At 38.6% G+C, this 27,721-nt stretch overlaps 3 protein-coding genes across 3 annotated transcripts; all 3 read left to right on the top strand.

Annotated features, from left to right (window-relative positions):
* Positions 1-484: 484 nt before the first annotated feature.
* On the top strand, positions 485-10,790 carry LOC122668435 (uncharacterized protein At4g15545). The gene is made up of 9 exons (XM_043864999.1): positions 485-793; positions 861-929; positions 1,562-1,618; positions 1,866-1,938; positions 2,498-2,593; positions 2,721-2,981; positions 8,149-8,191; positions 10,329-10,407; positions 10,492-10,790. Exons 1-9 carry the CDS (start codon positions 485-487, stop codon positions 10,582-10,584), a joined length of 1,080 nt encoding a protein of 359 aa, XP_043720934.1. The 3' UTR covers positions 10,585-10,790.
* An 8,296-nt stretch (positions 10,791-19,086) lies between these two features.
* Positions 19,087-19,779, top strand: LOC122668434 (probable inositol transporter 2). The gene is made up of 3 exons (XM_043864998.1): positions 19,087-19,254; positions 19,367-19,474; positions 19,645-19,779. Exons 1-3 carry the CDS (start codon positions 19,117-19,119, stop codon positions 19,777-19,779), a joined length of 381 nt encoding a protein of 126 aa, XP_043720933.1. The 5' UTR covers positions 19,087-19,116.
* Positions 19,780-21,529: 1,750 nt separating this feature from the next.
* Positions 21,530-25,865, top strand: LOC122666671 (receptor-like cytosolic serine/threonine-protein kinase RBK2). Its single transcript, XM_043862712.1, has 9 exons — positions 21,530-21,577; positions 22,195-22,307; positions 22,468-22,842; positions 22,958-23,209; positions 23,319-23,473; positions 24,059-24,138; positions 24,224-24,359; positions 24,469-24,618; positions 25,238-25,865. The coding sequence occupies exons 1-9, from the start codon at positions 21,540-21,542 to the stop codon at positions 25,403-25,405; spliced, it is 1,467 nt and encodes a 488-aa protein (XP_043718647.1). The 5' UTR covers positions 21,530-21,539; the 3' UTR covers positions 25,406-25,865.
* Positions 25,866-27,721: the final 1,856 nt, after the last annotated feature.

Below are 27,721 nucleotides of genomic sequence, written 5' to 3'. Positions count from 1 at the left end.
GAGTAATGATTACAAAAGTTTCTTCTATAAGTTTGAAAACTTTCCCTTCCCATCCCTTTCATTCCCCTTGCAACTAAACGGCGCCTATAAGAGATATCTCTAATAAATAGTAGATTTATGAAATTTTTTGTGTATGAATATGACTATACAATGGTTATAGGAATAAGAATTAGAATTGGACCATGGAGTTCAGTATCTGATCCTTACTCCAACCGATTCGTGACTGATTCTGACTGAACCCAACAAAGGGGCTAAGATCCATGGAATCTGATTCTGATGTCATGTTTATATACCTAAGTAAGAACACAAAATAAAAAGGGATAGGTTGGAAGGAATTTGAAAAAAAAAACCCACCACAAAATTTTTCCTGGTCCACTCTCTCCATCGAAAAAACGTAAGAGACAAAACAAATACCAATCTTATAATCTTACATACCCATGGCATGATAGGAAGAAGAGTGTCCAGAACAATAGAGTAGTAGAAAATGTTCCCAAAGGCGACGGCCGATTCTACGCCGACACCAACACCAACACCAAGACCAGCCATAGATATTCCGGAGGACATTCTCTCGGTGCTCCCGTCAGATCCCTTCGACCAACTGGATGTGGCACGTAAGATCACATCCATCGCCCTTTCGACACGTATCTCCAAGCTCGAATCTGAATGCTCCAGCCTCCGCTCCTCTCTCGACGAGAAAGACGACCTCATCTCTGAGCTACAGGCTCAGGTCTACTCCCTCGACACTTCTCTCGCTGAAATCTCCGATCGACTCCTCCGAGCTCACCAGGAAAAGGTAATTCCGCTTCTCCTTTCTCCTCCTCCATCCGGAGATTCTGTGACCTTCTTTGTGATTGTTGCAGGAGAGCCTGTTGAAGGAGAACGCTTCCCTGTCTAGCACCGTTAAGAAACTCAATCGAGATGTTTCCAAGGTATACTCCTGATTTAATAGAAATCTTAATCATGGATGAATGTCCATCTCGTATTTGATTTAAGCTTATAACTTTGCTCTTTGGTTAACTGTATACGATTTTATCTCTGAACCGACTCTTCGTTTTCCGAAGTTCGATAAAACGACTAATCTCAATTGAATTAGAAATCTTTTGAGATTAAGATATGTATCATTGAACAACGTTTTCCTTCTACTACTATTATGGCATTTTCTAGTAGTTTTCTAGCATACTCTATAAGAGAAACTGAAAATGTATTAAAAATGATTTTTTGGGGGAAGGGGGGGGGGGGGGGAGAAGGATTTCAATTTACCGTTGCTGTAAATAGCAATGCGTAGTTTAGTTTATGATGAGTTTTACATGCTTACATCTACAACGAGCGTGTAAAATGATTTCTTCCTAGAACAGAGAACAGCCCTCTGAATTCTTAATTTCCAGTTTTTGTTTTTGATATGGGTAAATGCACAGATACCAGGGAATAAGGAAGTTAAAATTCCACCTGTTTGCATCCCACTTTTGATTCTTTGGCCGATCTATGTCAAACATGCAATGGATGCAAATAGCAACTTTCTCATACTGGGGATTAATATCATGTTCTGCCCCCATTTATGCAGTTGGAAATCTTCAGGAAAACCCTTATGCAGTCACTTGAAGAGGACGACAGAAATTCTGTAAGTTTTCTATTCTTTAGTTCTACTTGGGAAAATCACCATCCATTCCGGACTCTACATTAGTATTTTATTTCCCTGACTACTAGTTGATTCTCCATGAGTTTGATGATTCCTCCTTTATCCTATAGGTCTTAGTTCCCTTGAGATGAACATCAAAGTTTATGAGATAGGGCTGCCATTTTTTTTCCAAGAAAAATGCATGGGTGCATCTGACAGGTTCCAGTAACCTGTTCTTTTTCTATTGCAGGCAGGAGGCTCCCAAGTTGTTGCAAAGAAAATATCTAGCCATGAGAGTCTATCTTCTACATCACTTATTGGAGGTCTTCTTGCTGCTTTTATAAACTTTATTGTTTCATAGAAGTAAAAATTAATGTATCCTTGATAGTCCTTCAGGATGGTCCTCCTTACCTTTGGATATATCTTGGGCCAAAAATCAAATGGATTGGATCCTTATGGTGTTGATATGCTCTTTTTTTAAGTGTACTTCTTAAGCTCCCAAGAGAATGCAATGGTTTACTGGTATATGATCATCCGAGTAGTGACTTTTGGCTCCCAAGAATTCCCTGTCAAGATCCATTAAATCATGGAGCCCCTCTCCTTGCATGTGATCAAGATATATAGCTACACAACTTGTATTTTAGCCTCAGTGTTTACCCGGCACATTGATATCTTATGAAAATAATGCTGTGATGACATCTTGATAATTCAAAACATGCAGCTTTAAGCATCCAAGCATGGATTGTTGACTTTATATATACATACATATATATATATATATATATATATATATATATATATTATTCTCTCTCTTGAATCTCGGAGTGATTTGTGGTCCACACCAACAGTTTTATTAAGAAAATTTTCTCTGATATTTTTCAGAAGAGGAAGCTACATTAACACCATCAAAATCATCTTCAATACGGAGTCAGTTCTCAGAAGCAGGAAATTCATTCACTGAGGATAGTGAGATGAATGGTATATGGTTTTTTTGTTTTCTTCAATGGCCTAGATATCAGTCTCTGTCTCTAATATAATGTATCTATTTCAATTTCACTACTCTAGCTAATCTGTATTACCTTTTTCACTATAATTACTTTGGCAGCCTCAAGACCTCGTATATCCCAAGGCCTTCTATTAGCATCCCAAACTAGCACTCCAAGGTTTACTCCTCCAGGTTCCCCACCGAATCTCTCTGCATCAGCATCTCCAACAATAACGTCTAAGCCAGCGTCACCAAGGCGACATTCAGTTTCATTTTCAACCACGAGAGGCATGTTTGATGATAGGGCTTCAGTATTTTCTTCTGTGCCATCAAGCCAACACAGTTCAATAACGAGCTCTGCTGACATAGGATCTCAAACTGGTTAGCTCTGAGAGCTCTCTGTCTGATTGATGGTATTGAGAGCTATCCACAATCTAATTATTCTAGAGGCTGAATATGGTACACCTAAGTTACAACATTAAATGGTTCATCAGATACTAATGTGTTGCATCCTGCGTTCATGCTATGTGGGCTCTTCTAAAATGGAATGCAACTTGTGTCTTTAATTCAGCATGATTTAAGCACTGAATTGTGTATGGGAACCTAACTAACCTTTTATTACGAATTGATTCTAACAATGTATTTGTATGCAATAATGTGTTACTTCTAGAAGTTATTAGTATATGTCAACTCTTATTTTACCTACTTACATGTTAGTGGGTCTTGACTCCCACCTAACTCATCAATCCTAGAGAATGTTGATTGGTATATCCATCCAATGGAAAAGTGTCAAACTCTTGTTGGGTGAAATCACCAAAGGGGAGCTTTTTGAATGGTGGATCTTAGAAACGGAGGAACTGCATATTCTGATGCAGTTAAATCATTTATTTTATTAGAAATAAGCTTTGGGTTGGGTTATATATGTTTTGGGACTTTAGTCCAATGGGTTTTCTTTGTAATGTGCCACTTTAATGGGCTTATGGGCCTATAATATGGTAGAGGCTAGGCATACAGGATTACTTAGTCAAGTGTCTTTATTTCTTTGTTTTAATTGTTATTAAGTGTTTGTTAGGCTGGATTAGGATTCTATAAGTCCAGTCCTGTTTTGAGTAAGTTTCCTAGTTAGTTTAGGTTACATTATTAATGAAGGATTGGGTTAGGCCTAGGGATGTAAACGGATAGTCGAAAATCCGTATCCAATTCATGTTCGTATCTGTTCAGGAGAATCCGAATCTGTCTGGTAACTAATTGGATAAGGATATGGGCATCTTAGCTGAAGAGGCCTCCTTTCATTGCCCAACTAGAGCCTTCTAGGGGGCGGAGGCGGAGGCAAGGTAGAAGGTATGACTGGAAAAAAAAACAACCTTGAGATGGGCCGGTTGATAGATGCGTTCGGAGCGGGTCACATCGTTGTTGGATTTCACTGCCGGTTTCCGACTGGTTATTAGCTGGTTTGTTTAGCTATCTGACGGTAGTAAGATATCCCAAATATATATATCTATATCCGTCTATCTGTTTATTAAATAAAGGGATTGAGTTCTCTGTCCGGCTGTGTAGCATACTCTAGTGCATTCCTATGTCTATCACTATCCTCCCACAATAGGGGGTAGATTTAGCATTTCACAGGAGGGAGGAGAGAGATAGACACAGGGAGGCGCTAGCATAAGCTACGCAGCCTGGCAGTGTTCTTTGCCCCTAAAATTAATATAGCAATACTTAGTGGACAATGCTCGTTTATTTTTTTATTTTTTAAATACCAATAGCAATACTTAGCGGTGCACTAGGGTTTAGTTTTATTCATTTCTTGGCTTTTGTCTTCTGGAGTTCTGATCTTCTGGACTTGGGTTGTTCTGTGCACTCCCTTTGTCTTCTCCGATCTAAATCTGAGATGCAGACAGGAAAAATCGAGTCTCATGCAGCAAAACCCCAAACTCAATCACAGCAGCACCATCTTCTCAAAGCTTGAATCAGTTGCAAGACATCACCCAAACATAATCTCAGCACAACACCTTCCCAAGCTCGATCTCAGCACAACACTTTCTCAGGTTCGTTCTCAGCACAGCTCCTATCCAAGCTCGATCTGAGCACAACACCTTCCCAAGCTTTGGGTGTTCTATGTATCTCCTTCGTCTTCTCTGATCCAGATCTGAGACGCAGATAGGTGTTTATTGTAAACAAACCAGACCAGATAATATCTGGAATCCGATTAAATAAACAAATTTGAATTTGATTAGCGGGGACCCGAAACGGTTTTGTTTCCGCAGTTATAGGGTCCTCTGGTGCAGCGGTTTTAAATACCACAGCCATAAGTAATCTCATATTACTACAATTTTTAACTGCGGTTTTGTTTCCACAGTTATAGAGTGTCCTCTGTTATTGTGGTTTTAAATACCGCAGCAATAAGTATCCCATGTTACTGCAATTTGTAATTGCGGTTTTATTTCCGTAGTTACAGGGTCCTCTATTATTATGATTTTAAATACCACACCTATAAGTATTCCAGATTACTGCGATTTTTAACTGCTCTTTTGTTACCACAGTTACAGGGTCCTCTGTTACTGCGGTTTTTAAACATCGCAACAATAAGTATCCCATATTACTGCACATGAAGAAACCGCAGTTATAGGACATTTATTGCTACGGTTTTAAAAATCGCAGTTAAATTTCGTAGCTACAAGTGTGTTTTGTTTTAGTTGTAGTACCATCAGAAGTAGCAACAATAGTTAAGGGAGAAACCCACTCCGGTTGGTGATGTTTAGCCCAACAAGCATGAACTGTGTGATTGAGCTTGCCACAAAATGTACAATGTCTAGGTGTTCGGTCACTCTGCTGTCCACCTATACCTCTGCCACCATGACCACAACCACCCCATGATCCATGCCCTCTCCTAGAGAAACCTTGACCACGACCTGCAACAAAGGCTGAACTGTCCTTGGAAGAGGGTGAGATATTGGATTTGGGAGGAGCAACTATATGCTGGAAACGTACAAAGGATCATTCCCTGAGAGCACCTTTTTTCCAGTAAGCAATTGACTATTCACAGACTGACAGTCAGTACTTAAACTTGCCATAAATTTTGCAATAAAAAATTCTTCCTGTTGAAGTTGTAGTTGTTCCAGATTGGTGTTAAGAGGGTGATGCATATATACCAGTAAAATTGTTGAAATACTTACTTAAGGATCTGTCCCCCTGCTTGAGAGAGAACATTTTATCATATCGATCCTACACACGGGAGATACTCTTTTCTTGAGAAAAAGTTCTTTTCCGAACATCCCACATTCCTTCAGCAGTGGAATGAAACATTACATTGGCTGCAATTGACTGATCCGTACTGTTCCACAACCAAATAAGAATAGTTTCATTCTCCTGCATCCATTTTTCGTTGGCTTTCATCTCAGATGGTTCTTTAGAATTAGCAAGAGGAGGGTCACACTGATGATACTTCAACTTTCCTTGGCATTGATATAGACTTTGACAGCTTGAGCCCATAAAAGATAATTTCCCACACCATTAAGCTTAATGGTGGCGATCTAGACATTAACATTGTCCTCAGTTGCCTTGGGATCAGCCAACACAGAATATCCACAATCAGAAATATAAGTCAATTGAGTAATGCAAATCACCGCAGATAATTCCCACAACTGGAGAGATGTCAAACCAACAGTGGAGAACACCAATATAACAGAATCTGATATAATTGCAGGGAAGGTAAACCTAGATATTGGGAGAAGATCAACAAAATCAGATCTGGTGGTCAGATGGACCCCAAATCTGGAATCTGGAATGAGTCTCCCTCCTGAGATGAGTAATACAACCCCAGAAATCTGGGTTGATCTACGGGTTAGATCTGAAGACAGACCAGTTCTCGATTTCCACGTAAATTAAGGAAAAACAGTTGAGTTTTAGATTAGGTTAGCAAGTAATAGAAGAGGAAGAAGATGGAGGAGGAAGAAGAAGAGAGAAGGAGAAGTTTGGAGGCAAGAGGAAGAGAAGGAGAAAGTTTGAGTTGTAATGTGTTGTGTGTGAGAGAGATCTCTCCACACCTATATTGCTTCACTAATAGAAATAACAGAATTACATACACCTCCCTAAGGAGGTAAAGAGTAAAAAGGTAAAAAGATAGAAATTATATATTAGGGCAACTAGTCAACAGGCTAGTTCCCAAACTACCCTTAGAACATAACTTCTAATAACTCTAACAAAAACAGAGTACCACAAGCTCTGTTTGGACTTCTAAACAAGAGCCAAAAATAGAGGTTCAAAAAACCCAAAACTAGGGATTGAGTATACCTCCGGGGTAAACACACCCGCAAAACTTCAACTTCATCTGGGTGGAATAGAATATAGTGATCAACCTTTATAGCCATAAAATACAGAGCATGCCAGTAGGTGAAACATAAACTTGCAGTAGATCGAAACCAGTAGATTTATAACTCCATATAATGCTGAGAGCAGAGACCCTAGTTCATCATTTATTCCCACAACTAGGGTCTAGAAAAAGATATCAAGCAGCATAGGTTGCTGCAACCTTCAACTGAAATCATAAAAGAACTTCAAACCTGCTTCTAGTGATTAAACACTTTTCAGAATGGCTCTGAGACTATGTAACAGATGAGAGCCTTAAACAAAACCTGAATCAGAGAGAGACCTAATAAGGAGTATTAGACATAACAGGAAGCTGCCAGCAATAGAATCACTGTGTACTGCTATCAACAACAACAACAAAAAACTCAGCCTTATCCCAACTTAATGGGGTCGGGTAAATGGATCCAACCCAAAAAAAGTAGGGAAAAAGAGTCCAAACCTAAAAGGGGAAGAAAGTATGGAAAAGAGGTGAGAAATGAAGAAAAGAGAAAGACTAATGAAAGATATGATATAAATAGGAAGAGGAAAGAGGCACAGCCCAGCACGTTAGGAGATTCTCAGCTACATGGGGTCTGCAACATGGATCCATGCCCTCCAATAAGCTCGGTCCGAGGTCATACTGTGTACTGCTATTGCTGGACTTTCAATATAATTAATGTAATGAGAAGAGTTACAATCTAATAAGGAGTATTAGACATAATAGGAAACTGCCTAGCAAGGAATAAGAGATAAACTAGGAAACTAAAAGAACCTATCACGATGGGGACTCTCCCCCTATCATGAATACACCCAAGTTGCTATTACCGCCAACTTAACATCATTTACACCAGTTTTAATACATACATGTATACTGAATAGATACTTCTATTTGTTATTCTTGTGTTATGGTTTTGAATTTGCTATCCCTTAATTTTGTTCCAAGTATCATGCATGTGAAACATTTTCAAGCGGATCTCCCCCACCGCGACCCTCTTTTACCAGTGATAAAGGTAAATGCTTCATGAAGTCATGATTTTGAACATTAAATTTTTTTGAACCCAGTTGTGTGCATGTTTTTTCGCTTTAGTATATGATTGTGAGTTTTTGAGCCATATTGTATTGGAAGACCACGCTAGCTAATAATATTTAGATTGTTCAGTTTGGTACTACATTTTTTGACCCCAATCTGTTTTTATTATTTCAGGACGAACCCGAGTTGATGGGAAAGAGTTCTTCCGCCAAGTCCGGTATATACAAAATCAGATCTTTCTTGAAACTAACAATTTACCTGAGATAGATTCGCTAAACCACCTTGCTCCATTAAAACTGATAAGCGAGCACACTTTTACATCACTCTTGTTTTTGGCTATGCATCCTCAGAAGTTGAATATGTACCTGAAGCACACACTAATGTAGTATTGATTTAAAGGACTAAAACAGTGCTGCCAAAACAGAGAGATACGCAAGTAGTTTTTAATATCATAGAACAAAATCCAACAATCAGATGGACCTGAAATTCAGGTTGAGTTCTCCTATTAGTGAAGGAAACCCTTGCTGAAAATCCCAGGTTAATCCAACGGGTTGATCTGGTTTAATGGAGGATTCCTACTGTCACTAGGAAAGGAACAAAACAGTCAAAATAAGATTCTGATGAAAGATCAGATTGCAGAATATTAATCACGATGCTAAATTGAAGTTATGCTATTAAATTCAGCAGAATCAGATCAACAATAACAGGTGTCAATTTCAGCAAATTGACACCCTAGAAACAATCCTACATGGAATAGGACTGTATCAACTACTGGTTAGAATCTGAAATTGAAAGCAGGAGATGATAGAGAAAATTCTCAATCGCAGAATTCCCACAATCAAGTATTCCTATTTCCTAGTATGAGTAGGACTGTTCTAATTTTCCAACAGAATAAGAAATTAAAACAAATTTTGGTCGTCGACAGTATGGAGAAGATGAAACTGAAATCAGAACATGAATCAGAGTACAGATTCACCTTCGAACTATCCTAGTAGTGATAGGACTGACAAAATCACAGGCAGCAACAATGGCAGAATTGCAGAAAACAAAGGATTACTTACTTGAGTATTGATGGAGAAGAAGAAGATATGGCTAAGCATCCCACTTAGCCTCAACTGGAATCCCACCAGCCATTAATGGTATCCCATCACATAGCACCGCATCTCACAGCCATCTGAGTCTCATAGAATAAAAGAAAAGGCTCAAGCCAAAATCTCATTAATCAAATTTGTAAAGCTGTGGCCCCTTACAAACTTATATTGAAGACTCAAAACACTAAAAAGGAAAGGCCTAACCTAGTCTTTAACTAATAAGGTAACATAAATTGGCTAAGAAACTAAACAAATGAAAGAAACTGACTTAAAACATGATTCTAACTATACTAATGAAGTAATCTAGTGCTCCTAAGTCTTACCCAAGCTCCACAAGCTACAATGGATAAGGGTATGGCTCCTATGGTCAACAGGGATGCTACAAAGTGTTATCATTGCTCAGTCACTATCGACAACAGCGAAAATCAAATTCATGTGTAAGATTGTAGCCCCTTAAAAACTTATATAGAAGACTGAAAAACATACTCAAAACACTAAAAAGGAAAGGCCTTACCCAATCCTTAATTAATATGGTAACGTAAACTGACTAGCAAACTAAAGTAATGAAAGAAACTTATTAAAACAGGACTCTAACTAAACTAATGAAGTAAATCCCGTTTTCCTATTTTCTACTCACATTTTAGGCACATTAAATTGTCCTATTATAAAGAAAACCCATGGGATCAAATGGCCAACACCTACATAACCCAACTCAAGACTTATTTCCAATAAAATAAACCCTTTAGGTGACTTATCTGCATCACACTAACTTCATTTCATTTCATGTGAGCTCATAAAGACATGCATAGATATGACAAATACAAGGATATTTGCACCTTAATTTGGCTATTTATAAATATGCATCAGACTAGCTAAATTCTCAATTGCTGGAAGCACCAGAGCTAGGAAAGACCCAGGAAATTTTCTCCTAGGGCCCACTACATAAACTAATAATATATTTATACTCATATCACATATGTAAATGGAATAGGTAAATAGGGGGAGGGACTGCTGCATATATTTTACCTGCATACACTACAACTTTGTATAATACAGAATTACAGATACATTCAAATGCAGTTTTCAAATTTTTTTAGGGGGGCGGGGGGAGAGAATGCATAACCCATGACAACCCACCTGTGTATCCTATGGTTCTGGATCATCCCTAGCTTCAAAAAATTTTAATCTCTCAATTTTCTTTCCAATTTTTTTCTAGGAAAAAAAAATTGCTTTCAAATATAATCTCTGTTTTTGTTTCATCAGGACACGTCTATCTTACGAGCAGTTTGGAGCATTTCTGGCAAATGTCAAGGAATTAAATTCCCACAAGCAAACAAGAGAGGTATGTGGTTTCAACTATAGTTTTTCATTCTCTCCCTTCTGACATATTCCATCTTTGGTCCAACTGTCTCTAATTTGTTTCCAGGAAACTCTACGGAAAGCAGATGAGATATTTGGTCCAGATAACAAGGACCTTTACACCATATTTGAGGGATTGATCACCCGCAATATTCATTAAATTACTAAATTTATAATCAATCCAAGTTTGATGTGTCATCCCCAATTTCTCAAATATCTCTGTAAATATGGTAATGATTTGGTATCACCATACAATTCTATGTATAATCCTTCTTCCAGTAGCATGTCTTGTTATTTATTTATTTGTGAATCTTGATACAATGACAGATCAAACTCCTAGAAATTAATGGTTTGTTTTGTTGCTAAGGTTTTGCTTCCATGACATCAACAAACCAAATGATGAAAGATATAAGAGTGCAGCTAAGCTTGTCCATGCAGATTGTGAACAGTAAAACTTGTGGCATTTGCGAAGAAGTCTCCAATACAATACAAGGCAGGTCCTATGATTGAGTTGGACATCCAAATTTCACATTTTGCCAGTCAAAGCGGCCTTGATCTAACCATCAATACAGATTTTGCATGAGTTGATGTGAATAGGGAGAAGCTGCGAACACACTGCAGTACTGATGTCATTAGGGGTGGTTGTCGGGCAGGCTGGAGGGGTGGCCTAAGCCTAACCCAAGGTGAGCAAAGCCAGCTTGATCCCAAGCCGAGCCCAAGCCGAACCCGATTCTCCCAATCCTATGGCGTGCAAATCCTCAGCCAAAATTTGAAGCTCTCAAATTTTGCACAAACCATGAATAATGAAGACTAGAATCAGGAGATGCTGCTACAGCTGAAGAAACTCATTTACCTACCAAGTTAATGCAACTCTTCTACTCAATGGTGGTGGTGACTTGTGACTTGTGACTTGTGAACCCATGTTTGAAGAGGCATTTGCAAAAGCATTAGCTTCGAAATAATATTGGATATAGATTTTCATCACCGCAGGTGAAGAGATTCTCTCTTCACCAATAGTGATTTAACGTTATAATTGGATTATGAGAAAGAGAGATTGTCATCATTAACTCCCTTTTCCTATTTTTTGTTGAAGGTTTGACAATATCTATTCTCCAACCTAATATTTTGAGATTCTCTCTTCACCAATAAAATAATATCAAACTAAAAGTCACCGATTAAACTGTTTGGTATACAGTCTATTTATTAAAAACTTGTCGGTGGTGTGCTGAATTCGGGTTTGGAGGGGGATATGATATCAGAGCAGAGCAGACATGGGAGAGACAGGGAGCCCTCCATGAGGAAGAGGGCAGCGGTCATGGCGAGTACGTATTTCTATTAATATGCACGCAAGTGTGAATTTTGTCTTGTGGGTCGGCAAATGGGTAGGTTCCGTAGGCCGTAGTCCAAGTCCTCAATTAATTGCTTATGATGGAAGAGAAGCAAATGAGATATGATCGATAAAGGATCGTCCAGGAATTGATATTGGTTTCTATCGATGTTGATACGAATTAGCTGATTCAATACCGATTCCTTAAACCATGCCTTTGATATCTCTATTTTTTTTTTTTATGGTCATCAGACTTTAGGCTTCATTTGGTTATAACTGAAATTAAAAGGTAGAGAAGTGAAAATTTTGTAATCATAATTCCAAACCATTCCATTTATATGATTATTAAATTTCATTTTACCATGCAATTAAAGGGATTTTCACTCTACTTTGCATAAAGAAATTATAATTTTTTGTTTTTAGATTTTAAAATTTCACTTTTTTTCCCTTTAATTTCTTTGCAACCAAGCAAAGCCTTATGATCTTCAAAGTCTGCATTTGTTGCTTCTTTATGATATCGTTACAAGAGAGTGAGAGACCAATCCTCAATGTCCTTATCGACTATGGTCTCAAGGGGATCAATCTCTGAATTGTCCCATGTACTAAAGGGACCCAAAATTAGGATTTGATTTTGATTACTAACGAGACAATTCACTTCTGATTTCTTAATGGTTCTAGCCTCTAAGGCAGTCATTTACTTAACTCAAGTATATATGTTTAAAACTCTTCCATGGCTGAATCTTATATTTACAATAATAATAATTAACCACATAACTAATAACCCTTAATTTTTCTTTGTAATTATAACATAATCTAATCGTGTCCTTCTAGGCGTGCTTATGCCTAATGAAGTACCAAATGAGATATAATGCTTCATTATTTGCCACTTGTCAATACATGAGTTAATCCATGTGACAGAGGACCAAACATACATCTCCATGGTCAAAATATAGTCCAAAGTAAGCAACAAAAGTTGTTCAAACTCCGATTCAAAGCTTTAGTAAAATTACCAAAATTGCATCAAATGGAGAGAAATATAAAATATAAAATGATATATTTTGTAATTTTAACCATTTCGACTCATTTTAAGCTGAAATTGTACCATTGAGATGCTTTTCTGGTCTTGGTCCTCTATCACATTGATTAACTCATGTACTGTCATATGACAAATAGTGAAACATATACTTCACTAGGAAGAGACCTGAACCCTAGAAACGCAATGTTACGAAACAGTGCGAATTGGGATCAGCTTCGTCGAATTTGGATCCGAATCGGTAGATTCAGATTCTTAATTAAACTGCGTAGAGACGTGTGTGTGCGTGTGTGTCAGTCTCACCCACAGACCTTCAGATCATCTGTATCAGTAATATATATTAAGCCTCTATAAATGAGCTAATCCAAAGATTCCTTGATACAGGTTTGAGTGAGACAGAGGATTTAGGGTCTGAGATTGAGAAAGAACAAGAACAGCAGATGCTAGCTAGCCATGAAAATACTGAAAATAAGTGAGTGAGTGAGTGAGTGAGTGAGGAGTATTGGGTAAGAGATCGAAACAAGTTTGCTGTGACATAACATCGAGAGAGATAGAGAGAGAGAGAGAGAGAGAGAGAGAGAGAGCTTAATTGTTTTCTGAGCCTTGAATGCCAGGCAGGCAATGAGCCTAGCTTGCCAGCTGGTTTATTTATTTAACTGATCGAGCAAAACAAAATTAAGAAAGAAGCTTTGTTTATTGGCAAGCCACCTTCACTCACCAACTTACGAAACAATCAATCACCAATATATGGCAATATGCATGGATGATAAGTTAAAGGTAACCCACAGTAAAATGCAAACACTTATCGCCAGCCCATACATTGTATGTATCATCTCTCTAATTAATGAGGGAACCTGTAGCTAGATCTATTTGTTGAATTTGACAACGTACCAAATGGAAGTGTGTGTGTGTGTGAGAGAGAGAGAGAGAGAGATGTTCTTTGCATGGGACGCAGGGGCACGTATGCCCAGACACATGGGGGTGGAAATGATCGATGCACCCCATGAATGGCAGAAATTCCGCCTCCAATGTGTCAAGGCGTGAGCTCTCATTGACTGGCATGATCGGTGTGACCTGTACGTCCCACGCAGAAAACACTCTCCCATTTCTTTATTATTGCAGTTGCATTGAGTTTTTCTTCACCCACGGTGAAAAGAGAATCCCATCACCATTATCATTAGTCGTGTCAAACTGCTAGAGTGCTTTTGACCCTATACAACAGTCAACAGTGGTAGGGGTTTATGATGAAACAAGAGTCCGATCACAAAGTTAAATCACCAGTTATGGGTGTCAAATTTCAACCTAAATTTGTCGGATTGAGAACAATAGAAGGTTTAGACCAAACCTATAGGATCCCTATTAAGTTGGCTTCGGTTTGAACTTTTATGGAACCAATTGGAGCGATTTAAATGATAAAAAAAATTATTTTCCTTATAAGAACGTATTCCCTTTCCGAAAGCACGCCCATGAGTCCAGACAAAGGGAGTGCAAAGTGAACCACCGCACCCCTCTTGGTCTATGCTCATGCGCACACTTTCATTGGTTGGGGTGCTGGCACAAGGGCCATTTCATGCTTCTGGATAGAGTTCATTTTCCCCTTTTTTATAAATCAAATTTGAAATGAACCAACTCAACAAGAACCGCAAAAGCCTGTTAGCCTAACCCGATACAAACCCGAAATCGAACTAGATTGAAACCAATCCTTATATTATCGGGTGGGATTTGATTTTACCCAGATCGATGAGATTGAAGAACAGTTGAACCAGATCAAAATCAAACCGAATCAAACTAACCGATTGACACCCATAGGCTATAACCCCGTGGTGAAGGGATTCTTCCTACTCCTCCACCACATACGGGTAAAGAAAAACTTTCTCCATTGTGGTTATTGTTCTTTGTTTTTTTTTTTCAAGGCAATAAAACCACCACCAAAGAATTGAGTTCATGTAATCAATTCATGCATTCATTTTTATGTTTTTTACTAATTAAAGGTGGGATTTTCTCTCCCTTTATAAACCCAAAACTTTTACTTTCCCAGACCAGGCCTATAAATATAACCTAAATTTAGGGCTTGATCAGACTCATAACACCCTTCTTTCAAAGAAAGTAGAAAACCCATTATTAATCTAAAAAGACAAAACAAATTACAAAAAGTTATAATAATAATAACTAACATTAACACAAGAACCTAACAAGTTAAGCCAGGGTAGAGAAACTTTGTCACAGAGAGAGAGAGAGAGAGAGAGAGAGTTAGGTTTGAATTGATGAGGTTCCATTAATGGCAAGCCCCACTCATTTACATTTATTAGGTAACTATTATATATTTGAGATACATAATATACCACCCTTCATTAAAAATAAAAGCCCAATACAAATCCAGAAGGCTATGCCATTCCAGGTTGGGCCAGGTTGGTACCAACTTGGCTAATCCGAGCCTGATCTGGCCCAATCAAGTTGAGAATGGTTGGACCCAACTCCGGCAAAGCTGGGGTGGATGCATAGATTATAGAAAGAAAGAAAAGGGGAGGAGGACCGAGTTGCTCTCTCATTCTCACCCAGGGTGAGTTTGTTCACTTGTGTAATTTCCAACCCAACCAATCCCGAAATAAGTGCCAGGATTTGCTCTGCTCTTGAGTCTAGTCAGACTCAGAGGATTTCCCTCCTAAACACCATCATTTAAAGCATTATATTAATTGAATAGAGCTAAACCCATTACAAGCAAAACTCCCCTCCTTTCCCCCTCCCCTCCCCTCCCCTCCCCTCCCCTCCCCTCAAACAAAAAAAAAACATGTAATGGGCTAGAGTACTTGAAAGAATTACTAAGAGTAAATTACTCCCCCCTCCCCTCGATTATGGTCTAATGACAAACCCCTCCCCTGGGTTTTGAGAAATGACTCTCCCCTCCCCTGCATTCCCAAGATTCTATCAACCGTACCCTTGCCGTTAAAAAGGGCTGTTAAGTGATGACATCACCCTAATTATATTCGTTTAAACCCCAAACTGCCCTTATATTTGTAATATTCCAATAATACCCCCGCCTAATAAGAAGAGAAAACAAATAGAGAGAAAAGAGAAAGAGAAAATGTATCTCTTCTTCTTCTTGTTCGAACACATCTGTTATCTTCTTTCTCCGGCGAAATCAGAGAACATCATCGTACAAGTTAGCGGTTAGCTGCGGCCATATTCTTTTAAATGCTATCCGGCTAAACTGAAGGTAAGCCCAATCGATAAACCCTAATTTTTATCTCTAATCCCATCGATAAACAAATTGATAAACCCTAATATTTGGGGACAACCCATTTTGCAGAAATTCAGAAGGGGTGGTGCTACATCAAATGTGATAAAAGTTCATTCAAAAGATTGATCCTACACACGGTTAGGTAAGATTTGCACCTATAGTAGTGCAATTGATTTCTGCTGGTTCTTTTTTTTTTCTTTTTCCCCAATTCTACTGTTGTATTATAAAAACGTTTCTTTTGGCTTGATTAGATGATTATATGCTATTCCGTTTCATTATGGGAGTGTATATAACCTATATTCAATACCTATGTGATTAAACTAGAGAAAATAGGCAACCAACTCCCATCTCACGGCTTGGATCGGCAACCAACTCCCATCTCTCTCTAATTTTTATTGTTTAGATTGGAGTTATTTTCTCACTCCCATATCTCTCTGATTTCTATTATATAGGTTACGGTTTTGTATTCTTTAGATCACTCTACAACATTGATTTGTTTTTTTTGTTGTTTTTGTTGTGCATCTTTTACAGGTAAATGTATCAAATGTCTAGCTCAAGTGTTAATTGCAGCAATCCTAATACACTCAAGTACAAATCCTTGAGGTGCAAATGTAATCGGAAAGTCGTGATTAGAATATCGAGACCGATAATAATCCAAATAGGCTTTTTACGATTGCCCAGATTAATGGTTGTAATTTTTTTGTTTGGTGTGATCCCATTGTTGCACCAACAACCGAGCTTGTGCCGAATCCCACCCCTGATTTACAAGAGTTGCAGGAGGAGGTGCGGGTGCTACGAGAGGAGATACGGGTTTTGCGAGAGGTGTTACGGGGGTTACAACAGGCGGTGCGAAGTGGAACAATTAGAATGGATGAAACGGAGAAGTTTGTTGCATCAATGAAGCTTGGAGTTTATTTTGTTCTAGTTTTCTTTGTTGGTGTAATTGTATCAGTTATGATTGGCAAATAAATGTGAAACTGATGTACTTTTTTTTTTTTTTTTTTGATGAAAGTGAAACTGATGTACTTAAATCCCAGCATTAGTAATGAAAAATTGTACAACATCATTAGCAAATGATTCTACAATCATATTTAATCAACAAGATCTTCTAATTGGCTTTTTCCTCAAGTGATCATTATAGGACTTTATATTGAACTTCTTTCTCATCATTAAACAGAGCCAAGCAGCAGAACCACTATCACATACAATTTTAGATGAATTGCTGAAACCATCACACGGTGTATTCACAACTCAACTCCACCACCTCACCGCCCCTTACAAAACCATTTATGCAAGCTTTGGACAGCATTCCCTTGTATTAGTCTACTGTACCACAACATCTGGATATTTGGACAGCAATTCCCTTGTAAATAGGCTTTTAAAAATCTGAAAATTTGGACAGCATTTCCCCTTTAAATAGGCTATCTTAAACCTGGAAATTTGGACAACATTCCTAAATTATCCAAAAAAAAAGTCTATGCTTCCAAAAGTATTTGTCTACCATACTTCAACATCCAACATATCTAAAAAAAAAATTTGTTTGGATCATCCACATCCAACTTAACATCATGTCCAAAATAAAAGTCTACCACAAAATCCAACATATCCAAAAAAAAAAAAAAAAAGTTTACAATCATCCACATCCAACTTAATATCATATCCAAATAAACATAAAAATCATCAAATTACAGCCTATGATTCTAATTTCTTCACTGCCTCTCCTCCCCTCTTTGAACTTATTTCTTCTTCATTTCTCTTGCTTTCCTTTTATCTTCCTTGGCTTTCCTTTGTGCTTCAATCTTGGCCTGCATATTGTCATAAGTGATGGTAGAAGAAGCTTGAGATCTGGTCAATCTTTGAGAGGTATTGACATCACATTTGCTCCCACTTCCCTTCTTTCCCTATACAAGCATGAATTCAATATTAGAATCCTTGTAATCATCACGATAACATAAAATAAGTATGAGTACTTAGGATAAAATCTTATGATTATACCTTTACTTCCTTCCCTTTAATTGGAGCTCTTTCGCATTTCCTTGAGTTGTGGCCTACCTCCTTGCAGTTGCTACATCTGACACTTCCAAATCTTTTTCTAAACTCTCCAGATGCTCCTTCATCAGGTTCCTTCCTCCTATTGATATGTGGTCTTCCTGGTAACCTCTTCAAGGGTGGAGGCTGAACAGTACCTAGGTGATGCTCGGACTTTCCCACCGGCAGATCTAGGTTCTCAGGGACTGGCACTTGCATGTGCCTGTCCATGTGCCTGTCCCTCTCGGACCTCCCACCGGCAGATCTTTCTCAGGGACTGGCACTTGCATGTGCCTGTCCATGTGCCTGTCCCTCTCGGACCTCCCACCGGCAGATCTTTCTCAGGGACTGGCACTTGCATGTTCCTGTCCCTCTCGGACCTCCCACCGGCAGATCTTTCTCAGGGACTGGCACTTGCATGTGCCTGTCCATGTGCCTGTCCTCCCACCGGCAGATCTTTCTCAGGACTGGCACTTGCATGTGCCTGTCCATGTGCCTGTCCCTCTCGGACTTCCCACCGGCAGATCTAGTTTCTCAGGGACTGGCACTTGCATGTGCCTGTCCACGTGCCAGTCTTGCTGTTCATGCCATTCCGAGAATGGTTTTGCAGCCCCAAAGTCTTGGGCTAAAATGGGGTATTCTTAGGGGTTTTTAGGGGTCTCTTTGGCCATGAGAACAACTCCAACCAAGGTGCCATAGCACACACCCAACATGGGTTTGTAAACCCCATGATCGATTAGGTTTTTCTCCATTAAAATACATATGGAAAGAAAACTCATGGGTTTGGGTATTGGGGTTTTGAAAGGGGCTTTAATCAATGTTATTTAACAACCCACAAACCACACCTCTATGGTCGATGTACCTATCCTCGACGACTTCTTTAGAGTCACGGTCAACAATCTTGTGGGATGGCTTGAGTATCATGGTCCACAGTTCACGAGCGTACTCCGCTCCCGGTTCTACATAAAAGGTTCAAACCAGACCGGTGGTCAGACCGAGTTTTAAACCGGGTTTTGGGCACGGATTTAACATCGTTGGTCGTATTTTTGTGGGTCTCGGTGTTGGTATGGCATCGATGACATCTCCATTATACATCTCAGAAGCTTCTCCTGCTAAAGTCCGAGGTGCCTTGGTTAGTACCAATGGTTTCCTTATAACAGGAGGCCAGTTTCTGTCTTACCTGATCAACTTAGCATTCACCAAGGTAATTAAGCCATAATACTGTAAAGTAGTAGTAATGATCTGGTCTTGTTTCTTTTGGTTTAGTGTTAATAGACAAGACAACTTTAATTAACCCATCAGATTTGATGTTTCAGGCTCCTGGGACATGGAGGTGGATGCTTGGAGTTGCAGGGTTACCAGCTATGTTTCAATTTGCACTAATGTGGTTTCTTCCAGAGTCACCACGCTGGCTTTATAGAAAGGTTCACACTTATTTTTATTCCCAGTTATTTTCGAGTTCTTCAAATGAGAACTTTTCAAACAATTTTTATACTGTTATATATCTAGATAAGTTGAAACTTGAGCTCCAATTATCTGCAGATGATTAAGAAAACCAATTTTTTGCTTCTTGTGTATTTATAATGTTATACAGGGAAGGGAAGATGAAGCCAAAGCCTTACTCAAAAGAATCTACCCCGTGGATGAGGCTGAAATGGAGATACAAGCTCTGAAAGAGTCTATTGAGACAGAGATCAATTGCACTACTATAGGTGCAAATCTTACCTAACCGTGTGTAGGATCAATCTTTTGAATGAGCTTTTATCACATTTGATGTAGCACCACCCCTTCTGAATTTCTGCAAAATGGGTTGTCCCCAAATATTAGGGTTTGTCAATTTGTTTATCGATGGGATTAGAGATAAAAATTAGGGTTTATCGATTGGGCTTACGTTTAGTTTAGCCGGATAGCATTTAAAAGAATATGGCCGGAGCTAACCGCTAACTTGTACGATGATGTTCTCTGCTTCCGCCGGAGAAAGAAGATAACGGATGTGTTCGAACAAAAAGAAGAAGAGATACGTTTTCTCTCTCTTTTCTCTCTATTTGTTTTCTCTTGTTATTAGGAGGGGGTATTATTGGAATATTATAAATATAAGGGCAGTTTGGGGTTTAAACGAATATAATTAGGGTGATTTCATCACTTAACAGCCCTTTTTAACGGCAAGGGTACGGTTGATAGAATCTTGGGAATGCAGGGGAGGGGAGAGTCATTTCTCAAAACCCAGGGGAGGGGTTTGTCATTAGACCATAATCGAGGGGAGGGGGGAGTAATTTACTCAATTACTAATTATGAGGTATGGAGTATGAACCATGAAGAACCAGCATTACTCAATTAACCTTATTGTAAAGGTGTCAATCGGGACGGTTCTTAGTAGAAGGGACAATTCTTGTTGGGTTTCGTCACAAGGGGCTAATCTCAGAATCATTCCATTTATTAAATGATTTCAAAACTCGGATCTGATCTATTTATAAATGGGACAATCCGGATTTTATTCCTAAACAGTTTTGCCACACTTTCCTAAGTTCCAGATGATGAAATCTTCATTTGTAAGTATACAAATAAATCCAAAATTCTACATTTTCAAATCGCTAATACCAAATCAAATTCCAAAATAAAATTAGGGCTTATTATATATAAATTTTAAATGATCTTTCGGTTCTAAACCCATTGAGAAAGAGAAACCCATACCATATCCGCCGTGTCCTGTTTTAACGGGTCAATTCTGAGCGGTTCCGGTCTGGTCCCAAATTACAACCTTTTTATTTTGGTGGGTCACCCCTCTGAGCCATCTCAGCATTGGATGCTCAAGGAGGAGGAGTTTAAAGTGAAATGATGAGGATGACGGCAGGATCCGGAACCAGTTTCCGACCCGAGAATCTGGTTTTGGCATTGTAGGGAAGCATCAATTGATGTGCCACTTCTTGGTTTGGACTTTTGAGTCTATCTATACCTAACGGCTCTGAAATTCAATATTTTCTGTCCTCCCTGCCCTGACTCTCCCTATAAGGCTTTGGCTGCGAGGGAGGAAATTTTTTTTTTCCTTTTTCTTTCCTTCCATTTTAGGACCAAAAGGAGAGTAAAAATGGTTGCTGTGTTTGACTCTGTATTAGGAACCATCATCACCACCACCACCACGTGTTTGTATTACTCAATCAATCGTGAGCGGCAATACGGACGGGTTTCATTCATGGCAAGGCACAAGCTTCTCTCTCTTTCTCTGAATCGTCCCTAGATTATTACCAATGGTTGCTATTAATAGATTTTCTTTCCTTCCATAAGGCATTAAAGATAAAGAAAGAGATATAGCTATAGATTGTAAAAAGAAAAGGGAAGAAACGAAAGCTTTTTTGGGGCAGAGAGGAATCCGGGCAAATGTTGAACAAAGGCAGAGAGATTTCTCAGGCATAGAAGAAAGAACCATTCCACACCGCTCTTTTTATCTACATTGTCTCTCCTTTTCTTGCTTCTGGGTTCCTCTAACTCATCATGGAAGATGTCCGAGAATCTTTTTCTTCTCCTCCATGGTATGCATCTTCTTCTTCTTCTTCTCCTTCTGGGACCTGGGTTTGACCGATTTTGTTCATAGGGTATGATAGAGTGGGTTTCTTTGGTAATAATTTCGCTTTGTTTCTGTAATTTTTTTCCCCTTTCTTTTTTCTTCTTTCCCCAGTGCTGCTGAGTTTTCTCTGTTTTCTGGTTTGGGTTTTTTGTTTTTTGCTTTTTTTTTTCATGTGCTAGCAAGTTATTTAGACGCTTCAAGACTTTCTTTTTCTTCCTGATTTTCAGTTTCTTTGCAATGGGTACTTGGCTTTTTTTGGTTTGTTCATCATTTTGTGTTCTTGCGTAGAAACGAAGAGGTTTTATGGCGTCGTCTTCTGTGTTGTTTTACTTTTTTTGAGAACGCCGCTACGGTTTTTGTCTCAAAAGAAAGAGGACACACACTTCTCTTAAAATTTTCATATACTTCCGGCTAGATTCTGCTAATCCTTTTTCTCACAACTAACCTGTCAACGTTTCTTTCTCCGTTTTCTCTGTATGTTTTTTCTATAGTCTACCGTTTCCCCCCTTTTTCTGTTTAATGTTCGTAATCTTATTTTTCTCTCGCTGGAGTTCTTTATTTGTTCTGCTTTTGTTTTGGCAGCGGACATAGTAGCTGTTTCATTGCTCTCGCCGGAAAAACCCCAGAAACCAAGGTTTTTCCGGCTAGGGACAGAAAGGCAGTTGTTCGGCTTCCTGTTTCTGTCTCTGTTCGAGGTAAAAGACTGAACTTTTTTCCTTTCTTAAATTTTGAAAGGTCACATTTCCTTCCCTATCTTATCCCCCCCCCCCTACCCCCCTACCCCTACTCTGCTCACTTCAGAATTTTTTTGGGGGGCTAAAATACTCTGCTCAATTTAGAATGCTCTTTTGTTAGACCTAGCATCTGCAGATATTATGGAGAAGGAGCGAGAAGACGAATTCTCTCCTAGAGAAGTCCTCGAAGACTGCGTGAGGAGCTTAGAATCAGAAACAGGTTCTTCCAAGGCCAGCACCTCTGGCTCTGAAGCTCAACCCAGGGCCACTTCTCATTGGCATGGATTATTCCGTTTATTAAAAGGTAGATCCTTGAGGCGTTTTTACACCTTTCCTCCTGTTAATGTTTTTTCTAGAAGAAAGGGAAGAAATATCGGAGAAAAACAGTGCCCAACAATCAATCCACCTGAAGAAACTGATTTGGACCATCTAAAACCGTCCTGGAAGAACTTCACGCTTTCAGAACTACAAATTGCGACTAAAAATTTCAGTTCTGGTTAGTAATCTTTTCTAGAATTTGAACTCGCAATTCAGAGGTTTTAGTCTTTGGTTTCTGTATTTTATGGTTTGGTTATTAAGTGTTCTTTTTCTTACCCCCTTTGATTAAGCAGAAAATTTGATTGGTAAAGGTGGTTATGCCGAAGTTTATAAGGGGTGTTTGCAAGATGGGCAGCTTGTTGCAATTAAGCAACTGACCCGGGGAACTTCAGAAGAGAAAACGGCGGCCTTCTTATCGGAGCTTGGAATCATAGTCCATGTAAACCATCCTAATACTGCTAAATTGATAGGATACGGAGTGGAAGGAGGAATGCACATTGTTCTTGAATTGTCTCCACATGGGAGCTTAGCATCTCTACTTCATGGTTTGTGTTCATATGCATATATATTTTTCTTTCTGTTTCTGTTTGTTGATTTCTTATCGAGTTATCTGCTTTATAGTCTCCTTATGTTGATTTTGTTTCTCTTTTGCAGGTCCAAAGGAGACACTAGTATGGAGCATCAGGTATAAGATTGCTTTAGGGACAGCTGATGGTCTCCAGTATCTTCATGAGAGTTGTCAAAAGAGAATCATTCACAGAGATATCAAGGCTGCTAATATTTTGCTTACAGAAGAGTATGAGCCTCAGGTATGGTTAAACTTGAAGTTCCATTGGACCAAGAGATCTCAATTTTGTGGAAAATTGTTTCATTTGTGATTTCATTGAGAGGTTAGTATTGAGAAAGTTTAGGAAGGAAACCCCCTTTTTTTTGCAGATGTTCTCACTTCTTGTCTGTTAGATTACCCATCTAATAACTTTTGGGTCATATAATGTCAAAGGTTTCCATTCCATAAAACTAGTCTTATTGCTTGTCTGTTATCCTTTATATTGAATTATCACTTTCAATGTAACATTGTATTTTCAAGCTGAAGTTGACTGGTTGGTTGTTGCTCCCAGCATTTGTTTTGCAGACAGGTAGGCAGATTAGATCAGATACTGATGTTGATTTTCTATTTTTAATCGATTGTCTTTCTTTCATTTTTTACTCTATTATTTTTAAATTTTTTTCAACTTCTGTTTTTGTTCAACCCCCTGCTGAAGCTGTCATCAGTCTCCAGTGATTATAATTGGCATAAATTGAAGGGAGGACATGCACCCCTAGTTTTTTTTTTTCTCTTTTTGGCGGGGATTTGATTTTTGAACTCTCAGCAAACTTATTCATCTTCAATCCAGATTTGTGATTTTGGGCTTGCAAAGTGGTTACCTGAACAATGGACTCACCATACTGTATCAAAATTTGAAGGCACATTTGGGTCGGTAAACCTTTTATTCATCTTTCCTGAGCTCTGAAAAGGATTTTCTTTCTTATAATTTTTCCTTGATTTCTTACCATGGCAGCTATCTTGCCCCTGAGTACTTCATGCATGGTATAGTAGATGAGAAGACAGATGTCTTTTCTTTCGGGGTACTACTTTTAGAGCTCATAACTGGGCGACGAGCTTTGGATAACTCGCAGCAAAGTCTAGTCATGTGGGTATGTTATCTTCTTCCTGCCTTGATAATCTCATACCCTATGTTGCCATATCAGCTGTTTCTTTAGGATTTAAAGTTCCAAACTTTTTCAATTTAAATTCTCCTTGTAGGCCAAGCCTTTGCTGGATAAGAATGATATGAGGGAGCTTGCTGATCCTTCTCTTGATAATGACTATGACCCACAGCAGATGAGTCGTGCAATTTCAACAGCTTCTTTGTGCACCCACCATTCTTCACTTTTACGGCCTCGAATGAGTCAGGCATGTTTTTCCTACAAACTCATGCTATAATGGAAGAAACAAATGGCTGAAAATTAATTTTATGGGTTAAAGTTAATTTAATTTGCTAGTCATGCAATTTCAACAGCTTCTTTGTGCACCCAACATTTCAAACTCATGCTTGAAGGTGAAAGAACTCAAACATCTTACTAAATAATGCAGTACTCTTACCTGTTGACTCAAAATGCAAGTCAGTGAAAACTGAAAAATGAAGCTAAGGGATGGCATGCAGATGCATAAATATATTTAACATGCAACAAAGTGCATTTTAGTAACCAAATAAGAGGAAAACATGTAAAAATAAGTTTGGTATAGAGGGGAACATTAAAGTGCAAGCTAAGTAGAGCAGATTCTGAGAAAGGGACATTTGTTTGAGTATCTTTTATGCACCAGATGCACATCTGTGTACCAAACAAGTGTCTATCTCTAGATGTGTCCAATACAACATCCATGGAGAGAAATTTTGGAAGGGAATATCCTACAAATCACTGAAAGATTGGCTGAATTCAGTTTTTACTCTGGGATTTTTCATTAACTTGACAAGTATGGTTTAACTTCAAAGCAAATCTGCTGATTGATTTGTGATTGCTTGTGGCTTCAGGTAGTACAACTTCTAAGAGGTGAAGGCATTCTGGAGAGCCCAAAACAATGTCAAAGACCATCTCTTCAAAGAACCTACTCAGATGAGCTGCAATATGCAGAAGAATACAACTTAACAAGGTATCTGAATGATCTTACTCGGCATAAGCAGATTGCTATGGAGTTTTGAAAGCACATGCAATCCATGTATCCTCTTGAAACTTTTCTGGAGGTACAATATGAAAAGGTTCTCATGGGATTCCGGAATTAGTATTCATTCATGAAACTATGTGGTCCTTTTGGTGCAAAATTGGAAGAGGGGTATGCCCATTTGAAGACATGAACAGTTTGAGTGGAATCCTTAAAACTCAAATTCCTAGAACCAAATGCAGCTTAAGAGAATTTAGAAGGTAGGGTAGTCAATAAACTCAAATTCTTCTACCCATTTTACATTTTGCTTGCATTGTGTTGCCAATGTAACTAATCTTTCCAACAATGTTGCTGGTGAAAGAGGGGTAGCTGATCTTCCCATGTATTCTATTTAGAAGAGATGATTAGTACAGCAATAGACAGATAAAAAGCAAAGTTAGATTGTATCTGTCTTTTGACTTTAAATCTTACTTGTATGCTTTTGGATGTGATGGATGACATAGTGAAAGTGGCATATATAATTGAGAACGTGAAAAGCTCCAACTCCATTTGCAGTTGGTCTGGTCGCTGGTTTGGAGTTTGGAGTTTGGAGTAGAAGCTGAAGATGTCTAGGAGGCCTTGCTGCAAGCATAAGCTACCCTAGAATGGGCTTGGGCTGTCTTTCTACAGTCTCTGTGCTGGGCTTTATTTATATATTGGGAAAAACTTCCCCACAATGCCAGAGTACAACTTCCCTATCAAATGGATTATTTTATTATTTTTTCTCCTATTATGAATATGTGGGTGGACCTTTATCTGCTCCATTTCCTGGGCAGGTCCATTTCCCCAAGTTCCTCTAATAGAGGGGAGGGGACAGAAATGACCACCCTACCCCTGCCTGAACACACTGCCGCCCGGTTGGGGTTCACCCCTCCTCCCCCTCCCTCTATTAGAGAAACTTGGGAAAATGGAGCGGGCAAGAAATGGAGTAGATAAAATATTTTGTGGGTCCCATGTGGATGATACCTTTTTTAGGACACCCATTGGTCCCTGGTGGGGTATCATGCCTTTGATTATATATCCTCAATACTGCCATCTGGAAGTTTGTCTACGTTCCAAAATTGGTGAATACATGGTATCTGAATGATCTTACTCGGCACATACATGGTGGGCTTGGACCCATTGTGTTTGGGTAATCAGATTTGATAGGTGATCCATTAAGAGGGGCCTAAATTTATCCAAACGGTCAGCCCGCATGTTTGATATGGAATAGTAATGAGGTGCTTTTAATCTCTAGTTTGGAATCGTGGGTTTATCATAGTTTGTAGCTCGATTCACCTATTACTCACTCACTAAGCATTCTGAAGTACTAAATGAAAGACTCGTGTTTCAGAACTGAGAACCGGATCAGAACCAGCCCGCTAGAATCGGAACTGATCCACCCAATAGCTTATTATTCCGGTTCCCGATCTACGAATTAGGAACCGTTGGAATTGAAACAAATTCACATCTTAACCCCATATATTATATAATTCTTATGATTCAAGGTCATAAGAGCTAAGATCAAACATTTTTAATTTTTTTAGAATTTCAATTTTAGCTAATACCACTTGTCTCATGTACTATTTTACCAAAGATTTGACTGTCAATTTAAAGGTTCATTTGGAAATGCTAACTTAAGAACATATCTTAAAATAATTCTAATTTATGAGAGTGGTGGTGTTTCTACTTATTTATTAATACAAAAAAAGAGGTAATATGGACTACTTCTGTGATTTTTTTTTTTTTAAAATGAAGCATATCTCATGTGATTGAAATTAGTGTCTTATTATAAATACTATCAAATATATGTAGCATGCGTTATAGGATTTTTTTTTTTTAATTTGGACTGCTTTGAATCATTTAAGAACTGGAAGTGACCCACACCAATTAATGGTCTGGATTTAAAGTTTGGAACCGATTAACTTATTGGTCCGGTTCTGATCCAGACTAATATCCCAGAACATGACCAATTGACACCCTTAAAATACAGAATTGGTAAACAATGGCATTCTAGAATGGGCCTCATTCATTCTTGGAAGTATTCCAGAATTTGAGAATGGAAATGTAAAACAAATAACGTTTTTTACATTTCAGAATGCATGACAAACGCAGCCTAAGTTTTCAATTTAGATCATTTATTTATTTTTATTAATTTTTTTTTTTTTTTTGGGGGGGGAGGGGGGCATCATGCTAGGGGATTGAACAATGTTTGAAAGAAATTGAAGCTCAGGAGTTTGGCACTCAAATTTGCCATCACGACAAGCAATTTATTTGAAAATAATTTTAAGTAATCTTTATTTCGTCACCTCCCTATTTAAAGGGAGGCACAACTCAC

The sequence above is a fragment of the Telopea speciosissima genome, chromosome 7 (assembly GCF_018873765.1).
Source record: "Telopea speciosissima isolate NSW1024214 ecotype Mountain lineage chromosome 7, Tspe_v1, whole genome shotgun sequence".
In the NCBI taxonomy this organism is placed as follows: domain Eukaryota; kingdom Viridiplantae; phylum Streptophyta; class Magnoliopsida; order Proteales; family Proteaceae; genus Telopea; species Telopea speciosissima.
Note: the sequence above shows the minus strand (reverse complement) of the source record. Positions and strands in the feature narration are given on the sequence as shown.